General features: G+C 40.0%; 1 protein-coding gene across 2 annotated transcripts in view; it reads right to left on the bottom strand.

Moving 5' to 3' along the window:
- Positions 1-4,893: 4,893 nt before the first annotated feature.
- erbb4b (erb-b2 receptor tyrosine kinase 4b) overlaps positions 4,894-21,459 on the bottom strand; it is a 453,698-nt gene continuing 437,132 nt past the window's right edge. For both annotated transcript variants that reach the window (XM_070543942.1, XM_070543941.1), the window contains 5 exons: positions 19,639-19,736; positions 19,309-19,479; positions 18,351-18,594; positions 14,034-14,153; positions 4,894-13,860 (listed from right to left, as the gene is read on the bottom strand). In XM_070543942.1, coding sequence (XP_070400043.1) covers positions 13,193-13,860; positions 14,034-14,153; positions 18,351-18,594; positions 19,309-19,479; positions 19,639-19,736 — 1,301 coding nt within the window. In that variant the 3' untranslated portion in view covers positions 4,894-13,192. The remainder of the gene's footprint in view (positions 13,861-14,033; positions 14,154-18,350; positions 18,595-19,308; positions 19,480-19,638; positions 19,737-21,459) is intronic.

The raw sequence follows: 21,459 nt of genomic DNA, 5'->3' as shown, positions 1-21,459 counted from the left end.
ATTCTTGTCGGCGTGACAGAACAGCTTGGCAGAGGGTCTGGGCGGCCGTCCCGTCTCCTCAGGCTGATGTTAGTTTCAGAACTGAACGTGAATCTGTGATGGTTAGTTTTACCAAAAGCTCTCAGAACCACTCCCACTCTCTCCGGAAGAAAGCTTGCTCATGCGTCAAAAACATGTGATGCAGTTACTGTTTATCTGAACTCTGTGTTAGCTGAATAGGGTGACTTGACCTTGTTGGTAAACACATCTTTAATCTTTATAACAATTATTATTAATACCCAAAGCATAATAACCCATTTCATGTAATTAAAATACCTTTATATTGAACAAAGTGATCATGTTATGATGATTATATTAAACAGTAATAAAATCAATGAGTTTATTAATTATTATCTAATTATTATCATCGTGGCTTGAAGTGTCCTTCTGGACCGAACAGCAGATATGATGTTGTGATCTTGAGCAGACATCGTGGCTCCTTGGGTTAATCTGTGGATTCAAAAAGTACTGCTTGACCCAGCTTGACCCAGCTGGGCAAATGTGACCTTTGCCACACATCAGAGAGCCTTCATCACTCAAGGAGGATGAGACTTTGAAATTTGAACAGCACTATTGTCTATCCTTGTTCCCCCTTCTTTTCTTGAAGAAGTTGAAAGCCATGCATCATACAGCGCATGCAATCAAAAATAGCCTTGTAGCGTTAATGGACATGTTTTCAGTATGTTCCTTCAATATTCCGTCAATGTCAGTGTGCCCCAGGGCAGCTGTGGCTACATCATGATAAATGATAATGATAAATGACCCGCACTTGCATAGCGCCTCTCAGAGTAAGGACTCCAAAGCGCTTTACGGGTCCTGTGCTGGGTGTTTTAAAGTGCTTTATAAATAAATAAATGAATGAATAAATGAATTAGTATGATATGTTAAGATTTAAAGGCTAACAGGTTTAGGGTTAGTGTTGGGTTGGGAAAAAATCCACTCCCAGTAGCACCCCATGACAGTAAAAGTACATCTTCCCCAAAATGGAAATGTCAGTTCAATAGAACATCCTTCTCTGTTTCTTATGTGCTTGTTTCTTAGAAATGCTTGAGGAAGGGGTTGAGGCTCATACTCCGAACTCCAGCCAAGCAACTTCAGTTAAATGTGGTCTGCTGTTGAAAACCTCCAATAGGATGGCAGGGTACTTTTTAGCTGTGTACAGCACAGAGGAACAGGCTGCTGTTATTGGATCCCACCATCAACATACAGGTGCTACCTTATTGTTTGACCCCATACTACAAAAGTCATGAAGGGTTTCAGTAATGACAGTTTCAGGAGATGTTTTACATTCGCAGGAAGAACCTGGATTCAGTTGAAGAAGAAAATCCACCTGGATTTAGGCTTTAGTTTACTACATGCTGTTTTGTATGATGCTCTGTATGTGCATTCCTAGAAAGACTGTGCCTTCCAGAGTCAGACAGCCCATGAAGAGAATCCAATATGCTGGTTATAATGAAAGCTCTCAAGGGGGATTGCATACCGCTTAGTGGGGTTTGTACAGTCCATTCAATCAAAGACTTCCAACATGCTGGGATTTAGAGGCAGCCACCCTGAGCAGAAGCTCTCTGAGAAAAAGAGATAACAATGCCAAAGCATCGAAAACAACAGAAACAAGTTTTCAAAATTTGCTGTCATGTTTTTACATCAGTAAACTGCTGTGATTGCATCACTTTATGTGATTGCTGCAAAACCGCTGCAAAGTGACACGCATCGATTAAATGTAAGCAGCATGTCACATCTGTGTTACTAGCACATTAATGTTTAAGAGACAGAGGCTGTATCCACTGCATGGCATTCTGTTGAAAATATAATGACTTCTTGTCATAAAGTATAGGTTTCCAGCTCCAACACAGAGGGCTGACTTACCAGGGGGAAGGTGTTATGTCTTTATTTACATAGATATAAATGTGTAATGGTAAACTACATTAAATCATATTTTCACTTGTTGAAAAAGTGCCATTTGATAAAATAAATAAATAAACCCTTTAAGATTAAGATTGTTTACATTTAACTGTGCTGATCATCACTCATACCAGGTAAAAATCAGTACAGTTTGTCAGAGGAGTTGTCGGGTGATGGTGAGGGGACAGGCAGTGACAGATTGTTTCGATCACACTCTATTACCGTTTAAAGGCAGGTGATTTGACTTTGCATGGAGTGAGGGCTCCGAGATGCTAATCTTGTTATTGGATTTTTGATGATAATGCCATAAAATGTCATCAGCTCAAAAAGAGATGCATCTATCATGCGAGCACAAGTGTCAGAGCTGTGACACTTTATTACTGGCGCTCCTGTGTGATTCAGTGACAAGCGTACAAGCTTGTGCGAGAGACAGAGACAGCCGCTTTAAGGGCAGGGTGGAAGAAAATGCTGAAGATCTGAAGTTATGCTGAAAAGAGAGGAGCGTCCGTGTGCGACTCTGCAGCCTCATCTTTGCAGAATGAAGATGTCATGCTGTGACGACAGGAGAAACCTTGCGCTCATGTTTTTGGGTGAAACACTTGGGAATAAAGTGACATTTTAAATGAGATCATGCAATGGGCAAAAATAAACTGTGGAGATGGGAGTAAATTTGGTTCTCATCAAAATGAGGATGTCAAAACGAGCCCATAGGTTAACTGAGCAGAGGAAAGTTAGATGGAGTTTTGCTAATGTCATGGGTTGTGCTGAGTCTTCTCTGTGTGCAGGTGGGTGTGCCTGGAGAGCAGCTGCTGCCTATCTGTTCATCAGTGGTCAGGGGATTTAAGGAGCGTCGGGACAACTCATCAGTGCCGGATGATACCCAGCATTGGGTAGAACTCTTGCCAGCACCTTGCCTATGTCTGAAATTTGTTTATCTTTTGTGTGTCTCGCCTTCCTGAAATGATCTGTCCTGTTCTCCTACGACCTCCTCAGGAAACTTCTCCTCCACCAACCAAACCTCCATCAGCTGGAAGAAAAACTCACCGGATTCCAACCCTGTCTGCCAGCCCCGTCGCTCCCCCCTGACCGCCTGCTCTCCAACCCCCACCTGCCAACCTGGACAACCCAAACTCTGGTGCTCAGCTCCCAGCCACACCTGACTCTCACTCGACCAGCTCAGCCAGCCGGGACTTGCCTACCCCCTCTAAGCCTTACCAACAACCAGGAAACCGTAAGCTACAAACTCATATTCCTTTCACGGTCAATCTGCAAATACTCACTCCTGTCTCCGCTCTAGAACTCCACCGGAACCACCTGATCTCAGACCATCATCTCCATCTCCCATCGTACATAAAAAATCAAACCTTTTTTTACTTACCTTTGTCTCGGTGTATGATTCTGCATGTCGTGGGTCACAAAGCTACAGCCCAACATGACAGCTAAATAGCATTTTGGTGAACAATGGTGAACTTTTTCAAATGGAATGCAATGGTGGTGGCTGGTAAAACAAATCTTGGTGGGGCCATATCCATCCATCCATTTTCATCCGCTTATCCAGAGTTGGGTCACGGGGGCAGTTGCCCAAGTCGAGAGGCCCAGACTTCCCTCTCCCCAGCCACTTGGGCCAGCTCCTTCAGGGAAATCCCGAGGCGTTCCCTGGCCAGGTAAGACATAGTCCCTCCAACGTGTCCTGGGTCTACCTTTAGGTCTCCTCCCGGTTGGATGTGCCTGGAAAACCTCACCAGGGAGGCGTCCAGGAGGCATCCTGACCAGATGCTCGAGCCACCTCAACTGGCTCCTCTCAATGTGGAGGAACAGCGAATCTACTCCGAGCCCCTCCCGGATGACCGAGCTTCTCACCCTATCTCTAAGGGAGAGCCCAGCCACTCTGCGGAGAAAACTCATTTCGGCCGCTTGTATCCACGAACTCATTCTTTCTGTCACTACCCAAAGCTCATGACCACAGGTGAGGGTAGGAACGTAGATCGACCGGTAAATCGAGAGCTGCGCCTTCTGACTCAGCTCTCTTCACCACGACAGACCGGTACAACGCCCGCATCACTGCAGATGCAGCACCAATCCGACTATCGATCTCACGCTCCAGTTTGGGGCTGGTGGTGGGGCTATTTATGAAAGTATTTCCCTCCTTAGTCCATTATAATTATTTCAATTAACTGCTGAAAAAAAAACTCTAAAATAATTTATTTCCCTTTTTCAGAAAAGCTGTTTCACAGATAGTCAACTATAAAATTTACAGATAAACTGTGACTGTGTTTGTGTATGGCTGTATATGTCAGGTGGGGCCTTTGACCCTTCCCTTCTCCTGGGACTTCTTTTTATGATATAGATCTTCGTCTCCCCTCTCCCTGCCTCACTTTGGTCTGCCTGGGTCGTGGCTCCCGGGTTACCCCCCCCCCCCCCCCTCCTTTGTCTCTTCCTTTCTCTTTCACTTCTGTCTCCGTGTCTGGTCGGAATTACAAAGCATTCAAACACAATAACAATAAAGTTTTAAGTATCAGGTGTAACATTAAAAGCAGACGCTTTGATGCTCCACCTGAGGGTAAAGGCTTGTCACCAGCATTCAGACATAAATGCTGTTTGCTTCACAGCCAGACAGGACACGGGGGGAAAAATAAAAATAAAAAAATAAAAACTCCAGTAGCACAAGATAGCTAGTTAGTTATTTTTTTCCCCAACTACTGAAATTTTAATAGCTTTTATTGTTTATCGCTCATTTAAAATATAGCAATTTAGCAGCTGATATAACACTAAACATTGTTTATTCTACTAAATAGAAGATGGTTATCACTGCTAAGTCTCAAATTCTTTATGTGGAAAGTTTTAGTTGGACGTCTTTTGAGTTTTTATTTACATCATGGTGGATGTTATCCTCACTGTGGACTAGTGGAGCTCTTAGAGATGAACACTCAGAAACCGAGCACAACCCACCTGTAAATATTGACAGATCTTTATTTGAATTGAATTAAAAATATACTTTTGACAGATCCATGTAACAAAACAGAGTGAATATGTATTTTAATGTTGTAGCTGGAGGAAAAATGTCAATTTGAAGAATCATGTAAAACTGTTAATGTGACAAAGTACGTCCTATGAAACTTAGCTGTCAATCCATCTAATTAGTCAGTACAAAGAACCGATGAGTTCATGACAGAATGCCCTTTCTTCCAAACTTCAGTTTACATCAGTGAACAGAACAACCCCCCCCCCCCTTCCCCGACTCCCACATAAACATGTAAATGCTTAAATTTGTAAAATACAGGGTTGCCACCAAAGTCATTGGATGCAAAAGCCAGGAGTTCTAACTGTACAATTAGCCTACAGAATGCAACATTTATGGGGTAAAATACTGTCTATATTCAGAACTAATCAGATAACCCAACATGTGTCGTGGTTAGAAACACAACATTGTCAGAAAACGACACACAAACAGTCGTTGGTTTGGTTCACTGCATAAATAATAAAAAAAGAGGCTGCAGGTAAAACATGATGCAAGAAAAGCTTTCTGAGCGACCAAGTTTACACAATAAATCCACACCCTTCAGTTTCAGTTGGTAAAATCAACCCTAACCCTCACTACTTGATTGATGCAGACCTAATTGCTACAGTTAAAAAAAGTAGTAGGATGATTTTGGTGGCAGTTTTCACATCACACAGTGGTGGAAAACGGGCCCCAAAAGTCATTTGAAGATCCCACGAATTGAGAATGCTAATTTCCTGCAAAAGAGCGAGTTCTTGAAAAGCCAGGCTTCACCTGTGCAAGCAAATAACATGAAATAAAAAATTCTGCTCAAGCTAACTGTTTCCTTTTTTTTAAATATAACATCAGTTTTGGGCCCCTAACATGATATTGCTACACCTTTAAATAAGTATTGGCCTATTTTTCACCCAAAAAAAACAAATAATCAAAAAAAAAAAAAAAACATTGGCTGAGGTAAGTAAGAACAGAATGTACTCAAGATATTGTACAATGTAGGTCCTCCAAATTCAGCATGTAAAGTGACACTGGTGGATTTAGGAATGCCATACTGAATATTCATAACATTGCAAAAACATGTGTACAAAACGGCAGAACCAAAGGAGTTTAAGAGGTGGATAATGCTGAAGGAAGTGTGAAAGGTAATGTGTGTAAAATATATTCAGTAAAAAGAAGCAAAGTCAGTTCTACAAAATGAGCAAAAGCAGAGTCTGAAAACACAAAATCCACCAAGCTGTGTGGGTGAACACCATCACAACATCACAGGGGGATGACTGGGGAGGTGGGTGACAACACCCCGAGGGCGCTGGGAACATCAGAGTTTACTTCTAAAATTGCATTTACAGAATATATATATATATATATATTTATATTTACCATATATGTATATTTATATACATACAACAAATTCCCAAAGTAAACATTAGGAAACAGTATGCCACATAATTGCAGTAAAGCAAGAAAAACAAAAACAAAATCTAGAAACAAAATCATCAGCAGAGCAATCCTCAATTTACAGACATGCCTGGGGAAACTTTATTGTAGTTATAAAAATATTATACATGTTTTTTAAGTTTGTTTATTTAATTTTCTTGTAAAATCATTGAGCAGCTCTTGTTTAAAATCTTCTGACCAAAAGACAATTATTTCCATTTTACAGTTTTATCATCAGTTTCTTTCACCGTAGACTGTGCTTACTTAACCGCTATTTTCAACCCCATTCCTGATGGTATTGACATGTTTACATTTATTACAAATCAGTGCAAAACATCACACCATCAGTGGTAGGATTACTTTTTGTGCACTGCTTTGTGTTTTTATTTCCTTTGAAAATCAACAGTGCTTTTTCAAAGCCATCTCTAGTTGGGTTATTTAACTGATAATTGTATTTGAAATTTAATGGGATTCTCTAAAATAGTGAGGCCATTCAAACCAAAGTTGGATTGGATTAATCTGTGCTGTTTAAAAGGTTTTAATGAAATGAATATTCAAATAATAGAAATAGAGCAGATTCTGTAAATATAGCCTCTCTGTCCCAGATCAACAGTTAAAACCTCCAAAGTCCTCATTTCTAGGCAAGCAAGGTCTTTACGGACAGACAAGGAATGTCCCATTTCAAAGGTCCAACTAACTACGGTTGGCAAACTGACTCAACTTTTGATTTGGAGGAATTCATATTTTGTATTATTCAAAGCCTAAACAGCTGTGCATCAAAATGTTAGAATAGTAAAGACTATTTTCATAACGTAAGCATGACTTGTACTGGTACTTATTGTTGACATTCTATCAACTGACATGTTTTAATCCAACATGTTGAGCAATTAAACATTGTTAAATATTTCAACAGTTCAAAACTTGGTCTCAACTGTGAGGTCAGACCTGTAGCGGTAAAAATTTTAAATATTACAGATTTTGTAAAATCGTTCTTAAAGGCAAGGTTCACTGATACACCATTTTTACTTGCTATTTTTTAAATATGATCAGTCACTCTGAGTTTAAAGTAACACTAAACAGTTTCCAGCTTCTCCATCCTACTGGTTGAAAGTGGAATTACAACTGTCGTAAACAACCCTGCAGCAGCCTGCTGTGGCTAGCACTAGTACTAGCAACAAGCTAACACTAACATGGGCCAACTGATACTAAATGAGGTACAAATCAATAAAAAAGTCCAGTCGCAACAAAGCCAGGTCAGCATCAGTCCGTGATTTCATACCCTCCTTCAGCTTCCTCAAACTAGTGTAGGCCGTGTCAATTTTCACTCTATTTTAGCACTTTGCTTCACTTCCAAAGACATATCCATCTGAATTTTACTTCCAGGCTCCACCTTGACAGTAACAAAAAAAAAAGCAAACTTTTTTTTCTTGTGCATAAAGCACAATAAAGAAGTCAGCCGTAACAGATCACTGCACAAGAGAAAACCATACAATGGACTGGGACAACACAAGGATCATAAACACCGAAAAACAGAAACACAAAAGATGGATAAAGGAAGCCATAGAGATAAGGAGACATGGATGATGGAGTTTACACGTTGGATCGCGCATGGGACTGCATCATCGGAGAGGGGAGATCGGGCAGCAGAGGGCGACAACGTCCTCTGCTGCCCACGGATAAACGGAGTAGGAAGTGACGCCACCATCAGAGTCAGCTCTGAGGATGTTTTGCAGTCGGCAAACGGAATTTACGTCAGCAAGGTAAAGAAAAACATTTCCTGTGTTTTAAAAAGAACCACAATTTGGAAGTAAAAATAGACTTCTACCCCTATTACCTGCATTAGCCGTCCGTAGAAAATGGATAAGTGCTCGGAATAGAATAGTCTGGCAATTGTATGCCACGTTAAACATTAGCATTAATTGGCTCGTGATGAGGAAGACACAGCATGTCTCAGCTAGTAGAAGGTAACCGTTAGCATTAGCAACTCTACAACCTGGAACAATTCCTTCTGACATGTGTTAGTTGTGGAGATAAAACTTCCTGAAGCAGAAGTGACAGATCTTTCTCTAAAGACTAAGTACAACTCACAAGGTTTCATTTATACTAGAGACCACTGCAAATGTGTTGAAAAAATGAGTAAACATGGTCATCAAATTATGTTGGATAATCCGTGACAGCATTTTTTGTTATTATTTTTTGGCACATACATGCACTTTCCATATGGACTCGAGTTCAAAACAAAACACCTAACTTCTATTAATTTCTTTACACAGCCAGCAGTCTCAATGGAGATTAAATCAGAACATGACTGATACATAATGATGCAACTGTATATCATTATTTATGAAGCAAAAGTACAATATCTGACCCTGAAGAAAAAATATAAAAAAATACAGTAAATTAACACAAGATATAATTTTTTTACATCAAAATATGACAAACAAATAAATAAATGTATCAGAGATCTCAGTGCGTAGTCATTATTTAAACGGTAACCGCTTCTTTAGTAAACAGTGATCGTGATGAATATTCCCTTTGTGACTGCTGTAGAACAACATTTACTACGTACAATCCACCGATCACCTCTGAGGAGAATAAAGAATGGCAGTTTTACTCTGCTCCACGGCCGGTTACAGTGCTGGCTTTTGTAACATTGATGCATTGGTTGGGTAACACATCTTGAATGCTAATACCGTTGTTTTAACCTCACATCAGGATTACAACCTATTGCCTGTTGCTCAGGGTTTCTCAGATGGTGCGCTGGGTGGGAAGTTGAGTAACATGATTTCCCCACAGAACAACAAGTGAAAGTAGAATTAGCATTCAAAGATGCTAAAAGCCCCAGCGAGGGTTGCCAGGTGAGAGCACCACCAGGGTTTCTCTTCAACAGATTGGCTTTACTTTTCCACAGAGATCCATTTAGAAGTCTCATGGTGACTCTGCTGCTCATCTTGGATTCATGGCCTTGCAGTGATCTATAAGCACAGGAATACGTCATGGGTGATAAGCTTCCACAGCTAACTTTCAAAGAGGGAGAGTAGGTCTACCCCACACACGGATATAAGTGAACAAAAAGAAAAATCAGTAGACCAAGCACAACCTCAGAGATATCTGAAGTATATAAATAAAATTTAATTAGAAAAAGAACAAAGCCTTCATAAACTGTACTTAATGTAAAATTCTGTATAAAATTTACATTTTCTTTAGGTTGCACGTTTTTCTTCTACGGTATTACAGCATTAATCTTCCCTCCATTATACTTTAATTTCAGTAAGTTTATTATCCTGTTATGAGTAGGCAACTCCTGCCTCGGCTGGAGCTCATCTGGATGATTATTATTCCCCGTAAAACCTGAGAGGCAGAGAAAACACTGTGCCGGGCCAACATCTGTGCTTTGTACAGTAGTAAATCTTCAGCGCTGCTTATCATAATCTATTCTATAGAGGCACTAGGTTGTCTAACAGTGCTTGTGCATTGATGCGTAACAATATATTGTGATTTAGTAAATATTCTGGCAAGTCCATCAAGCTAATTTGAAAAATCCAATGAGTCTTTCACTACACGGGCCATTCCAGGCATTTGACAACCCACTTTCACTTCCCAAATCACCAGAGACGGACATTTGTTCAAAAATCTTTAGTGTCTAAATTCAATGCACAGGCTTTCCAACAAGCATCAGCTTCCATTGTGCTTTGAAGTCCAAAAGACTTGATCTGAAATGTGCAAAGAAAACACCACGAGACAGTAGCGAAGCACACTCTGTTGTAATGGTGTTCACTACAGCAAAAAAAGAGACTAAATGTTTGAAGGAGTTGGATACATGAACCACTTAAAAAGGTGCATTTCACGTCACACCACAACATAAAAACCTACATGAATATAGTTTATTTAGGCTATATAAACTTAAATGCCCAGCCCCTTTTTCATTTACTAAACCTCCATCTTTAAATCGCGAGCTTTTTCGATCATGACATTCTCGATCAACAATTTTGTGGTGAGTTAGGGGTCAAAAAGTGGTGAATTGTGAATGTCTCATACAAAAATAAAAACAATTTAAAAAAGCAGACAGAGCTAACAAAACAAGAAAATTAAAGCTGCAATAGCAAATTTAGAAAACAAATTAGCTTCAAACATTTGTTTTCATGCCTCTTAATATTGTAACAAAGTATAGCTAGAATTATTTTAGAAAGATAAAACTAAAACAATTTAATGGCTCACACAGTAGCAGTTTTTGATAAGAGTGACCTGGGCAATGACCCAGTGTGGCATCAAAGGGGGGGTGGGGGGTGGGGGGTGGGGTGGGGTGGGGTCAAATGGGCATGAGAAAATGTTTGCCGAGGACACCAAACGATCTAGGACTGCCCCTGCCCTCTCATTTGTCTGAAAACCTCTGCCAATAACACGGTTCGGACAGAAAATTATTAGACTATTAGACCATTGGTTTGTCTGTCTCACTCAATCACCACACTTCCTTGGGTCCTCCATTCATTATGCGCTCACACATTTAAAACAGAACACCACTGGTATGAGAGGTTAGCCGCTCATTAATATCAGAGAAGAAGACACAGCCGGCTGCTACCACTTCAACTTTAGGACAACCTACTAAAGTCTCAAAATAAAAACACAACTTGAAAATGAAAGACGTTCGGACCTAGAAAAACAGCGACTGCTGTTTTGCGCTCTTTTGTTTCCACCGGCATTGTAAATGGCCTGTATTTGTGTTTGTATGGTGGGTTTCTGGTTCAGGTGGACGCAGAACCAGTAAAGACATCTGAGGGGAGGGCAGAGTGTCCTGTCCCCATGTTTGCATTCAAAACCTAGCTTGCTTGCAGATTCGCTATAGCAGCTTAAATAACATTGTATTTGAGGTGAAAAGATTTATACAGAGACACTGCATTTTAGATATATTAATTAAAGATTTTGCAAATGTACCCTAAACTTTTGTCATTAGTTAAGCGAATCTAAGCCTCTAATGCTTTTACCATCATCACAACATGTGCAACCTAAAAACACTAGAGTACCTCTTTCATTAATTGATTTCATTGAAGTAAATTAACTCTCCTATTAAGTGCTATTAACTTATCAGCTGCACACAAATCACAAGTAATTTGATGATAAATGCAAGAGGCTTTCAATACATTTACATGTGACATCTGGCAGTATTGCATGAATACAGAAAGCCATTAGTAAATTCAGTGACTAACAGCAATTTTTCAGCATTCAAAATAACATTTTTGAATGTTTAATTTTATTTTTTGATTCTGAATATAGAATTGTAATGAAGGTGTCTTCAGAGTTTTGGCAGGTCCTCATCCCTAACAAGTCCATTTAGACAAAAGCTCATTCTGAACACTGAGGACATTAAAATAATAATAACATTGTGGTGCAAAACAACTTTTATGCTCATCTTTGATGTACGTTTACATCTTTCCCTACAATTGTGTCTGCTTTGTAATGACATATAATTGGCTTATTTACAGCTCCAAATGATTGGCCATTCTGCCATATCCAGAGTGCTCTTTTGGTGCTGGTTGCCTGTGCTGTTTTTATCTTCACTTGTAAAAATTACAGTCCACTGTAAGAAATCACAACAAAGGAAACAGATTCCCGATGTAAAAGAAAGAGAAAATCAAAGAGAAAATGCTACTCTGCATGGTGAAAACTATTTTTTCTCTTTTTCTCCAAAAGTTTTAATAGATTGGAATCATGACTAAAATGCAAAAGTCATAATTAAAGGGTCATCTTTACTCTCACCAGCTCAGTGGCCTGGTGGTAGATTGTCCGCCCTGGGACTGGAAGATCGCGGTTTTATTCCCGGTCAGGTCATATCAAAGACCTTAAAACTGGGACTCAATTCCCCCCTGCTTCACTCTAGTATTAGAGGGGTTAAACCACCAAATAGTTCCCGAGTGCGGCCACCGCTGCAGCTCGCCGCTCCCCTCCATGGGGATGGGTAAAGTGCGGAGATGAATTTCACCAGTGTGTGATAATGACTATGGGACTTTAACTTTATCTTCTGTTAAATCAGATATTTATTTCTCAACCCAGATCGGACATAATTACTAAAATCTCTCCACCAGGCAATGAGGCAACATTTCCATTCATTTAGACCCTTTTCATGCACTGCACCACTTTTCTCTGCACATTTGCCCTTTCAGCACAAGGTGAACCAATGTATGTTTAAGATTAAGGAGTCCACATTTCCCATCTGTAAATGTATTCCAGGTATGATCCAAGCATGTGCAAATGTTTGTATTGAATTATGAAAAGAAAAAGAAAAAAAATGTAAAAGTCAAAGAAATGTGTGGGCAGTCACGGATAACTTATCTGCCCTTTTCAACATGTCTACAGGTTTGCTGCAGTCAAGACAAAACACATGAAAAGCTGCACCCACACAAAACTCGTGTTTAAACAAAACACTGTAACTGGACAGAAATGCATAAGATGAGGAATGACTTATGGATGCATTAGTTAGTGTTCTAGGGTCATGAAAACACTCCTCTTTAGGGTAACTTCTGATTTACTTCTTTTCTTCTAATAACATCTCGTATTTGTCTGTTCAAGAGTTGTTGCTAAAGATGCCGACGCTTGAGGGGTCACGTTGACAGAGATGGTCTGATTCCTGAATGAAACCATCAGAGAACAGTGTTGTAGTTTTGTCATAAAAAGGCAGACTCATGCGTGAGTCTGTGATAAGGTGGGACAAAAAAGGTGTGTTCAGAGAAGGTGCAAGGGGAACCCAGATGGGGAAGTACGCCATATAAAAGACATGACCATTTATCATCACCTAACATCTCTCTGTTCATCCCTCCAGGTGGGTCACTACACCACAGTGTTCCTCTGCCTGTACGGAGGGGGTGGCAATACATTTCCAGCCTTCATGGCACCTTCAGACAAATATTCCTGGTTTTCAGCCACAGCAGGGCGAATGCGTCCATTCTGCCGGTAGAAGAAACGTGTGCTGCAGTCCTGCAGGTACTCGGGGTTGTGCAATGTGGACTTAGGGGGGAGACTGTGCTGCCAATACTCGGGATTGTCAAAAGTGGCTTTCTTGCCTTTTTTATCAAACATCATCGTGTTGCTGGTAATGCCTGAGTGCAGAGTTTGTCCTGAATGCCCCGGATGCAAGGTTTGTGATGGATACGGTGGCCCGGAGATTGTGCCGGGGGTTAGAACATATCCAGAAGGGGAAATGATGTGGCTTGATGTGGAGGGGTTTCCTGTCTGCAGGACTGATTTTGCAGCTGATGATGTGGAACCAGAGATGGAAATTGCACCAGCTAATCCATTTTTGTCCCCAGGGTTAAAGAATGTATTCAGGTACAGTGGCTCACTGATATACTCATCGTCGACATGGGAGGACTGGTTTGTGGGGGCAGCAGCAGCGCCAGCTAAGTGTAAGGTGTGGTAACTTGCTCCATCTACCACTACGTGGGCATCCCCATTTCTACGACGTGTGACGAATGGGTTCTCCTCAACAGGGTGAAAATCTGTAAATAGAAGCAAAAACAAAAAAAAAAAAAGCATGGATAAATATTTTTTTATGTATCGTAAGGATTACGCAGCTAATTTGTAAAAATGGATCATTTGCCATTAAAAACTGAAACATTCAAGCATTTTAAACTGAAATCAATTATTTATTGACTATTAACACAATAAAGACCTGAAGTTTTCTTGTCTCTCTTGACCGTCATGAAGTTATTTTCTCCTTTTTCACCTCGTTCTGCTAAAAGACCGGTGGGATCTGCACTGTAGCGCTGTCCGCTCTTGTCTTCCCCTCCACCTTCAAATGCAAAGACAGTGTATATAATACATTAAGGAAATAAAATAATCAGCACGTAGAGTAAGACTAAATCCTGATGCAAAAGGAAATTATTAACTGGCTCATTTCATTTTCTCTTTTCCTTAGAATTGTGGTTCTCTACTCACTTGAAAAGTATTTTAATAATTTTTACTTGTGTTTTTCAATATCGCATTAAAGAGTTTAATCATCAAGCATTAGGATCTAAGCAATAGGCTAGCCATCCATCCATTTTATTCCGCTTATCCAGGGTCAATTCAGTGGGAGGACAGCCTAAGCAGAGAGACCCAGACTTCACTCTCCCCAGCCACTTGGGAAAGTTCCTCCGGGGGAATCCTAAAGCATTCCCTGGTCAAATAAAAGACATAGTCCCGCCAGTGTGTCCTGGGTCTTCCTTTAGGCCTCCACCCAGTTGGACGTGGCCAGAAAACCTCACCAGGAAGGGGTCCAGGAGGCATCCTAACCAGATGCCTGAGCCACCTAAACTGGCTCCTCTTGATGAGGAGGAGCAGTGGATCTACGCCGAGCCCCTTCCAAATGACCAAGCTTCTCACCCTAACTCTAAGGGAAAGCCCAGACTCTCTAGTGACAACTAGTTTTGGCCACTTGTATCTGCAATCTTGTTCTTTCGGTCACTCAAAAGAAATCCTCGTCATAAAAGTTATGAACAGAATCTGTGGAAAGGGCAGCCTTGACGGAGTCCCACTCTCACTGGGAATGAGCCCGACTTACTGCCGGCAATGTGGACCAACTGTGGCACAGACAATAGAGGAAGCTGGACAATGTCTTAGCTGCGTTACCGGTGTTAGTGCGCAAATTGGATCTCATCTCGGAGAGGGTCACCGGACGGTGTGGAGATGTTTAATCACCGAATTGGCTTCAATGGAGGATTAATTTTAGAATTAGTTTAGTTTATTTCAAACAAAGAAAACATACATTTTTTTAAAAAAATACCACAAACAGAAAAAATACATATCATCCCTTCTTCTGTGTTTGAAAAGGAGTAGGCTGAAGTGGAAACTTATATGTCCCTACCCCTTTATACAAGTAATTTTTACTTGCTTACTAAATCTAACACAAAACCGACATTAAAACAAACAAAATGGTACAAGTCACCAAAAACCACCAAATTATATGGAAAAAAAACAACAAAAGAAAAAAAAAACATCTTTTTACAATTGATACAATTTACTTTTCCTTAGAATAAAGGACACTCACATAAATCATCTATTTTCTACTATATACTTGTTCAGAATATGTTTTTTATAATTCATTTTAAACACATTTATATTTGTACTTACTTTAATTTCTTCTTCTAAATTGTTCCATAATTTAACCCCAATTATTGTGATACACATCTGTTTTAATGTTGTTCTAAACTTATGTATCTTTAAGTTTAGTGTTCCTCTCAGGTTATATCCTCCTTCTCTCTCTGTGAACAGTTTCTGTATTTTATCAGGCATTAATTTATTTCTTACTTTATACATTATTTGTGCTGTTTTGTATTTAACCAAGTCCTGGAACTTCATTATCCGTGTTTTAATAAAAAGTTCATTTGTGTGATCCAAATATCCTGCATTTGTTATTAATCTGATAGCCCTTTTCTGCATTGTTGTTAATGTCTGTAAATGACTTTTGTACGTGTTTCCCCAGACCTCTACACAATAGCTCAAATATGGCAGTAGCATCGTATTGTATAACATATAAAGTGCTTTCTGATTAAAAATATACTTAGCTTTCCCCAATAAAGCAATGCCCCGTGCAAGCTTCCCCCTAACATATTTGATGTGTGGCTTCCAACAGATTCTGCTGTCTATGACCACCCCAAGAAATTTTATTTCATATACTCTCTCAATTTTTACATTATTAATTACTATATCTAATTCATTATGTCTTCCTTCATTACCAAACAACATAAATTTTGTTTTCTCTAAATTTAGTGACAGTTTATTTACATCAAACCATTTTTTTAATTTATTTATTTCCTGTGTGACCACATCCAGGACCTGTTGCAATTCCACCCCCGAGCAAAAAACATTTGTGTCATCTGCAAACAATACAAACTTCAAAACTTGTGAAACCCTACAAATGTCATTTATGTACATTATGAATAGTTTAGGTCCTAAGACTGATCCTTGAGGCACCCCACATTGTATCTGTCTTAGTCCTGATTTATGTTGATTTATTTGCACGTATTGTTGTCTATTTGATAAATAACTTTTTATCCAGTCCAATACTATACCCCTGAAACCATATTTTTCCATTTTTCTCATCAATACATCATGGTTTACTGTATCGAAAGCTTTCTTCAGATCTAAAAACAACCCTATTGCATGCTTCTTTTTGTCAATGCATTCTGTTATTTCCTCATTAAGATCAATCAGTGCCTGGACTGTTGACCTATTATTCCTGAAGCCATACTGGCATTCCGTCAGCAACTCACATTGATCAACAAAATTATCGAATCTTTTAACAAACAGTTTTTCTAATATTTTGGAAAATTGTGATAGTATTGACACAGGTCTATAATTTGTAAATTGATGCTTATCTCCTGTCTTGTAAATAGGAATTACCCTTGCTACTTTCATGTTATTTGGAAAAAACCCCTTTTGAAAAGAAAGATTACAAATGTGTGTTAATGGTTTTACAATGCCCTCAATCACATATTTCAGTGTTTTCATGTCAATATCGTTCCAGTCTGTACTGGTTTTATTCTTCATATTTCTAACTATCTCATAAATCTCCTTCTCATCAACTGCTCTTAAAAAAACAGACTTTTTATTTCTTTCAACATACTCTGTGGCATCCGTTTGTATCTCATCAACTATTATTTTTTCCTCCAATTTAGATCCTATGTTTACAAAATATTTGTTGAATTCATCCACTGCTTCATTCATGTTTGTAATATTATTTTTTCTCTCTATAAAATGTTGTGGATAGTTATTATTCCCTGTCTCTTTCCTAATTACGCCATTTAATACTTTCCAGATGCCTTTTATGTTGTTTCTATTGTGCTCTAACTTTTTAATAAAATATTCACGTTTACAGCTTCTCACTATATTTATGAGTTTGTTTTTATATCTTTTGTACTTTTGTTCTGCTTCTGTCGTTCTGTTTTTTATAAATTCTCTGTAAAGTGTGTTTTTTTTATTTGAATGATCAATGCAGACTTTAAGGCAGAGAGGAAAATTATCTCTGCCTGACCCAAACAAAGTCTTGTTATCGAATCTGACGCCATAAGCAGCCTTGGAGTTGTGTGCAAAAAACCCCACGATGGAAGGAATGCAGACAAATGCTGTGAAAACCCTACCTACCCCCCCCCCCCCCCCCCCCCCCCCCCCGCCTTCAGATTGTGGTCTCGCACCGAGGTCATCAAGTTGGAGGCACTCGCTGTGCTCTGTGCTTTCCCGTGACCTCCCTCCCACCTGTGGATTCAGTTGGCCGAGTGCCACACAGGCTGCTCCCGCTGAGGAAACCAGGGTCCCAGCCCCTCCCCCTACCTACCGGGTCTCATGTTGTGAACTGTGATGTTCGTGCTTGTATGTTGGGTGTTTTTTGGCATAGTAGAGCTACACCCGGCCGGTGTAGCTCTGTTAATGCCTTTTTCTCCCTCCCCGAACTCTCCTCATGTAATCCCCTCTTCATCTACTGAAATGAGCGCCGTTATGGCTGCTCTCGCGGTCTGCCTGTATCTGTCCTGTCTATATGTGTGTGTGTAATCTTGGTCAGGCTGTACTGTGGAGTCAAGTTCCTATGCTCTGGATCGCTGGAACGCTGGCAATAAAAGTCGTTCTGATTCTGATTCTGATTCTGAAACTAACAGCCTGTTTCAAGGGGCCTGGTATCCCAAAGTCCCGGAGTACCCTCCACAGGGTCGCCCTGTGGACACGGTCAAACGCATTCTCTAAATCCACAAAACACATGTAGACTGATTGGGCGAACTCCCACGCACCCTCCAAGACCTCCCTAAGGGTATGGAGCTGGTCCAGTACCTGGACTAACAGAACAACATGTAGTAACATTATTCAAGGTGTCCGAGCAAAGTTAGGGTACTATTCCACAAAAAACAAAGAAATCCACACTTATCTATTTGTTTTATTGATTACAAAAGTCAAACTGTTGTAAGTGGAATACTTTCAGTATCCTTTGTCATCCTTTCGCCATGATGAACCACCTTACCTTGTCCTGCATTGAGAGCTGAACCAGCTCCGAGCCTGTTTGACCTTGGGGACGACTGTTTCCGCAGGGTACCATTGCAACGAGGGTCACCCTGGTTGCCTCGGCCAAATCCGCCACTAATCTGCCCCCCCACAGTGAGTTCCTGGGGAGGATGGCTGCTTCCACATGCTGAGGGAGCCACTCTAGGGAGAGTGGCCAGCATATCCTCCATGCTGAAACTGGGATCCTGGCAGCCAAATTGGTTCTGAATGGAATTGGGAGTTGGAAAAAAGTGTTTTTGTTAGAGAAAACTGTCGATAACAGTATCTGGTTATCCATTTGCATAATCATACAAATAATAAATATTACTCATACTATTATTACTATGTGAAAATAAGACAATTATTAAGAATTAAGTCGAAGTTAGTTTTGTATTTGTACTGTTTATGTAGGTTAAATACATGATTTGTGTAGCGTACATAAATGATTACAACCCCCCCCCCCCCCCCCCAAAAATTCCCATTTAAAACAGTATTAGCTTTAAAAGTGGAAATTTAAGTAACATTTGTCCTTATTTAATTCCGACGTTTAAACATGACAGACAGGGATATGATAGAGCACCTGGACTACTGTGGACAAATTAATTAAAATAATTTTAATTAAAAAGCTTAAAGTAGCCATATCAGCTGTGTCTTGCTGTGTGTGTTTATATCTACACTAATAAAACAAAAGCATTTTTCTTAACCTCCCGTGATGCTTTACACTGATTTATCTCTCGCTTCTCTCCTTTTTACACAGGATTTATTTTCTAATTCCTCATTTTCTTTCCCCACCATTGTTCCTGAGAGGTCACACTGGAAGGAAAATAACATGTTGTTTTCCTGTTGTTGTTATTTTGACGCCAAACTAAAAAAACGATTAAATGAGACTTCTATTCCTGGAGTTTTGCACAACAAATTAGAGTGCCAGAACAAATTACCTTGTTGGAGTCGATGCATGTGCGAGGGGTGTATGCCAGTGGTTGAATGTTGATTGAATGGGGAACCAGGTACTCCTCAGCATCCATCAGGTCCTCCAGCTCCTCCTCATCTAAGAGGTTCTGAAAAAACTTGCTGTCGTTGGGGCTGGGCAGCTTCATGCGGTCATCACCCTGGTGAAATGTGTGTGTGCAATAAATTACACAAAGGTTTTGACTTTCAGATATAGACATACTGTACACTCAAACCTTGCAACAAATAACGAGATAAATATAATAAAACCAGAAGAATAATCTGTGCTTATTCCTCAACTGTCAGTGAGATTCACCCACCTGGATGACCAGGTATCGCTGGGGATCTCGAGCCATCCGAGTGAATTCTGCTGCCAGCTCCTTGAACTTGGGTCGGCTGTCTGCATCAATCATCCAGCCTGAGAATAAAAGTGTATTTGTTAGTGGTTGGGAGCATTATAAATACCTGCCGTTTGACTTTCAGAAGTTGGATATTTTTCCTGTAGCTCCTGAATATAAATGGAGTTAAGGGTTAAGGACTGTCTTTAATCAACAGTACCAGCCAATCAATATCAAAGCTGGGGTAAGTAGTTGAAATCTTTTAAAGTAGCTTGCAAAAAACAAAAGGGAGTTACCAGTCAACAAGAATGCACCACATTTCCCAGCAGGGTGACACAGTGATGCACAGAAATTCAGTCAACTTAGCATATCAAACTAGCTTGAATGCTAACTCAACCTGCAATAAATTAATGCCACTTTGTGAACTGCCAACTAATTGTGGAGAATGAGGAAAGGGAATAAAAGGGATTCATATTTATGTATAAGAGCTAAGTGATTAGCATAGCATTCAACCTTGTTTTGGACTATTGTAGCATTAGCTAGGATTACAGGTGCAAGGTTCCATTCTATTTTAGACGCTTCTCTGCTTAAACACAGCAGAATTTAGTCGATTAGCAGCTCCTGCAAAACCTGATAAAGGTTAAAGAGATCATTCAGCAGTAGGAATCAGGTATGTCTGAGCAGGAACTGATCAAAAACAAGCAGGCACTGCAGCCCTTTGCTGGCGCTACAAGGCATGCGAAGTATGAGGTGTGGCTTTCACAGGGGCGGGAACTATTCAAATGTTAGCATCTTCTAAATCCCCTCGATGACGTCACACTACGGATATCAGCTTTAACATAAACGTATTTGCATGAAAAAAATCTGGTCAGTTCATTTATATACTTTTATGGACATTTTCTTAGTGAAAGCTAGCAAGCTTGACTTTACTCTAAAATCATACACCTGTTCAGATATTTAAACATTTAAAATATTTTTCATCATATAGCACATTCCCAGCAGTTATTTAAAAAAAAGGCAATTTTCTCATTCTCTTCAGCTTTTTCCAAATAGAATATAAACACTGTTTCATCACTAATGGCCATATGGCGCAATGAGCTCTTCTGCCAGTTTCCTGGAGGACACACTGGAGTAGCACCAAAGCGATCATGTGAACTGGCCATGATTAGAATTTGCCTGTGCATCTAGCACATAATAATACAAGGTGGACATGAAGAGATGGGGGTTTAAAAATATATAAATAACAAAAAGAAGGGTCTGACAAATTTCACTCATAACTGTTGACCTGGTGGAGCATGTTTAAATAACAGAGTTTATATTCAGTATATTTAGTGTTGTAGGTAATGGTGGGTAGACGGTGACCACTTTCCACTGCTCATGGGTCTGCCTGCCAGATTGGCGGCGATTCAGGGTGACGGTAAAAGCCAAGGTAGCAGTGACAGCCAGAGGCTCCAGCCCACAGAAAAGAGGACAAGACCAGGGTGAAACTGGCACCAAGTCGTTGTCTTGGCAGCAGCGACCAGCTGTTACAGGGCCACCTGATGGCATGTCATAGTGACCAACAAGGACTTTCAATGTCCTGCTACTGGCGCACAAAGCCAGTCAGAAAAATCTGTCCTAGACTTCTTCTATAGCTGACCCCCCCCCCCCCCCCCCCCATCACATAAAACAGTTTTGCAATTCTTTTCACAAACTGTAAAGTAAACAATGACATCATCTTAGCCTTTTTTTTGTTCATTAATGTTTCCAATCGATTCTGGACATTTCAGTATTGTTTACAGGTAGTCAATCTCAAAATTACTC

This window comes from Nothobranchius furzeri, chromosome 14 (genome assembly GCF_043380555.1).
Source record: "Nothobranchius furzeri strain GRZ-AD chromosome 14, NfurGRZ-RIMD1, whole genome shotgun sequence".
In the NCBI taxonomy this organism is placed as follows: domain Eukaryota; kingdom Metazoa; phylum Chordata; class Actinopteri; order Cyprinodontiformes; family Nothobranchiidae; genus Nothobranchius; species Nothobranchius furzeri.
This window is presented reverse-complemented; position numbering and strand designations above follow the sequence as displayed.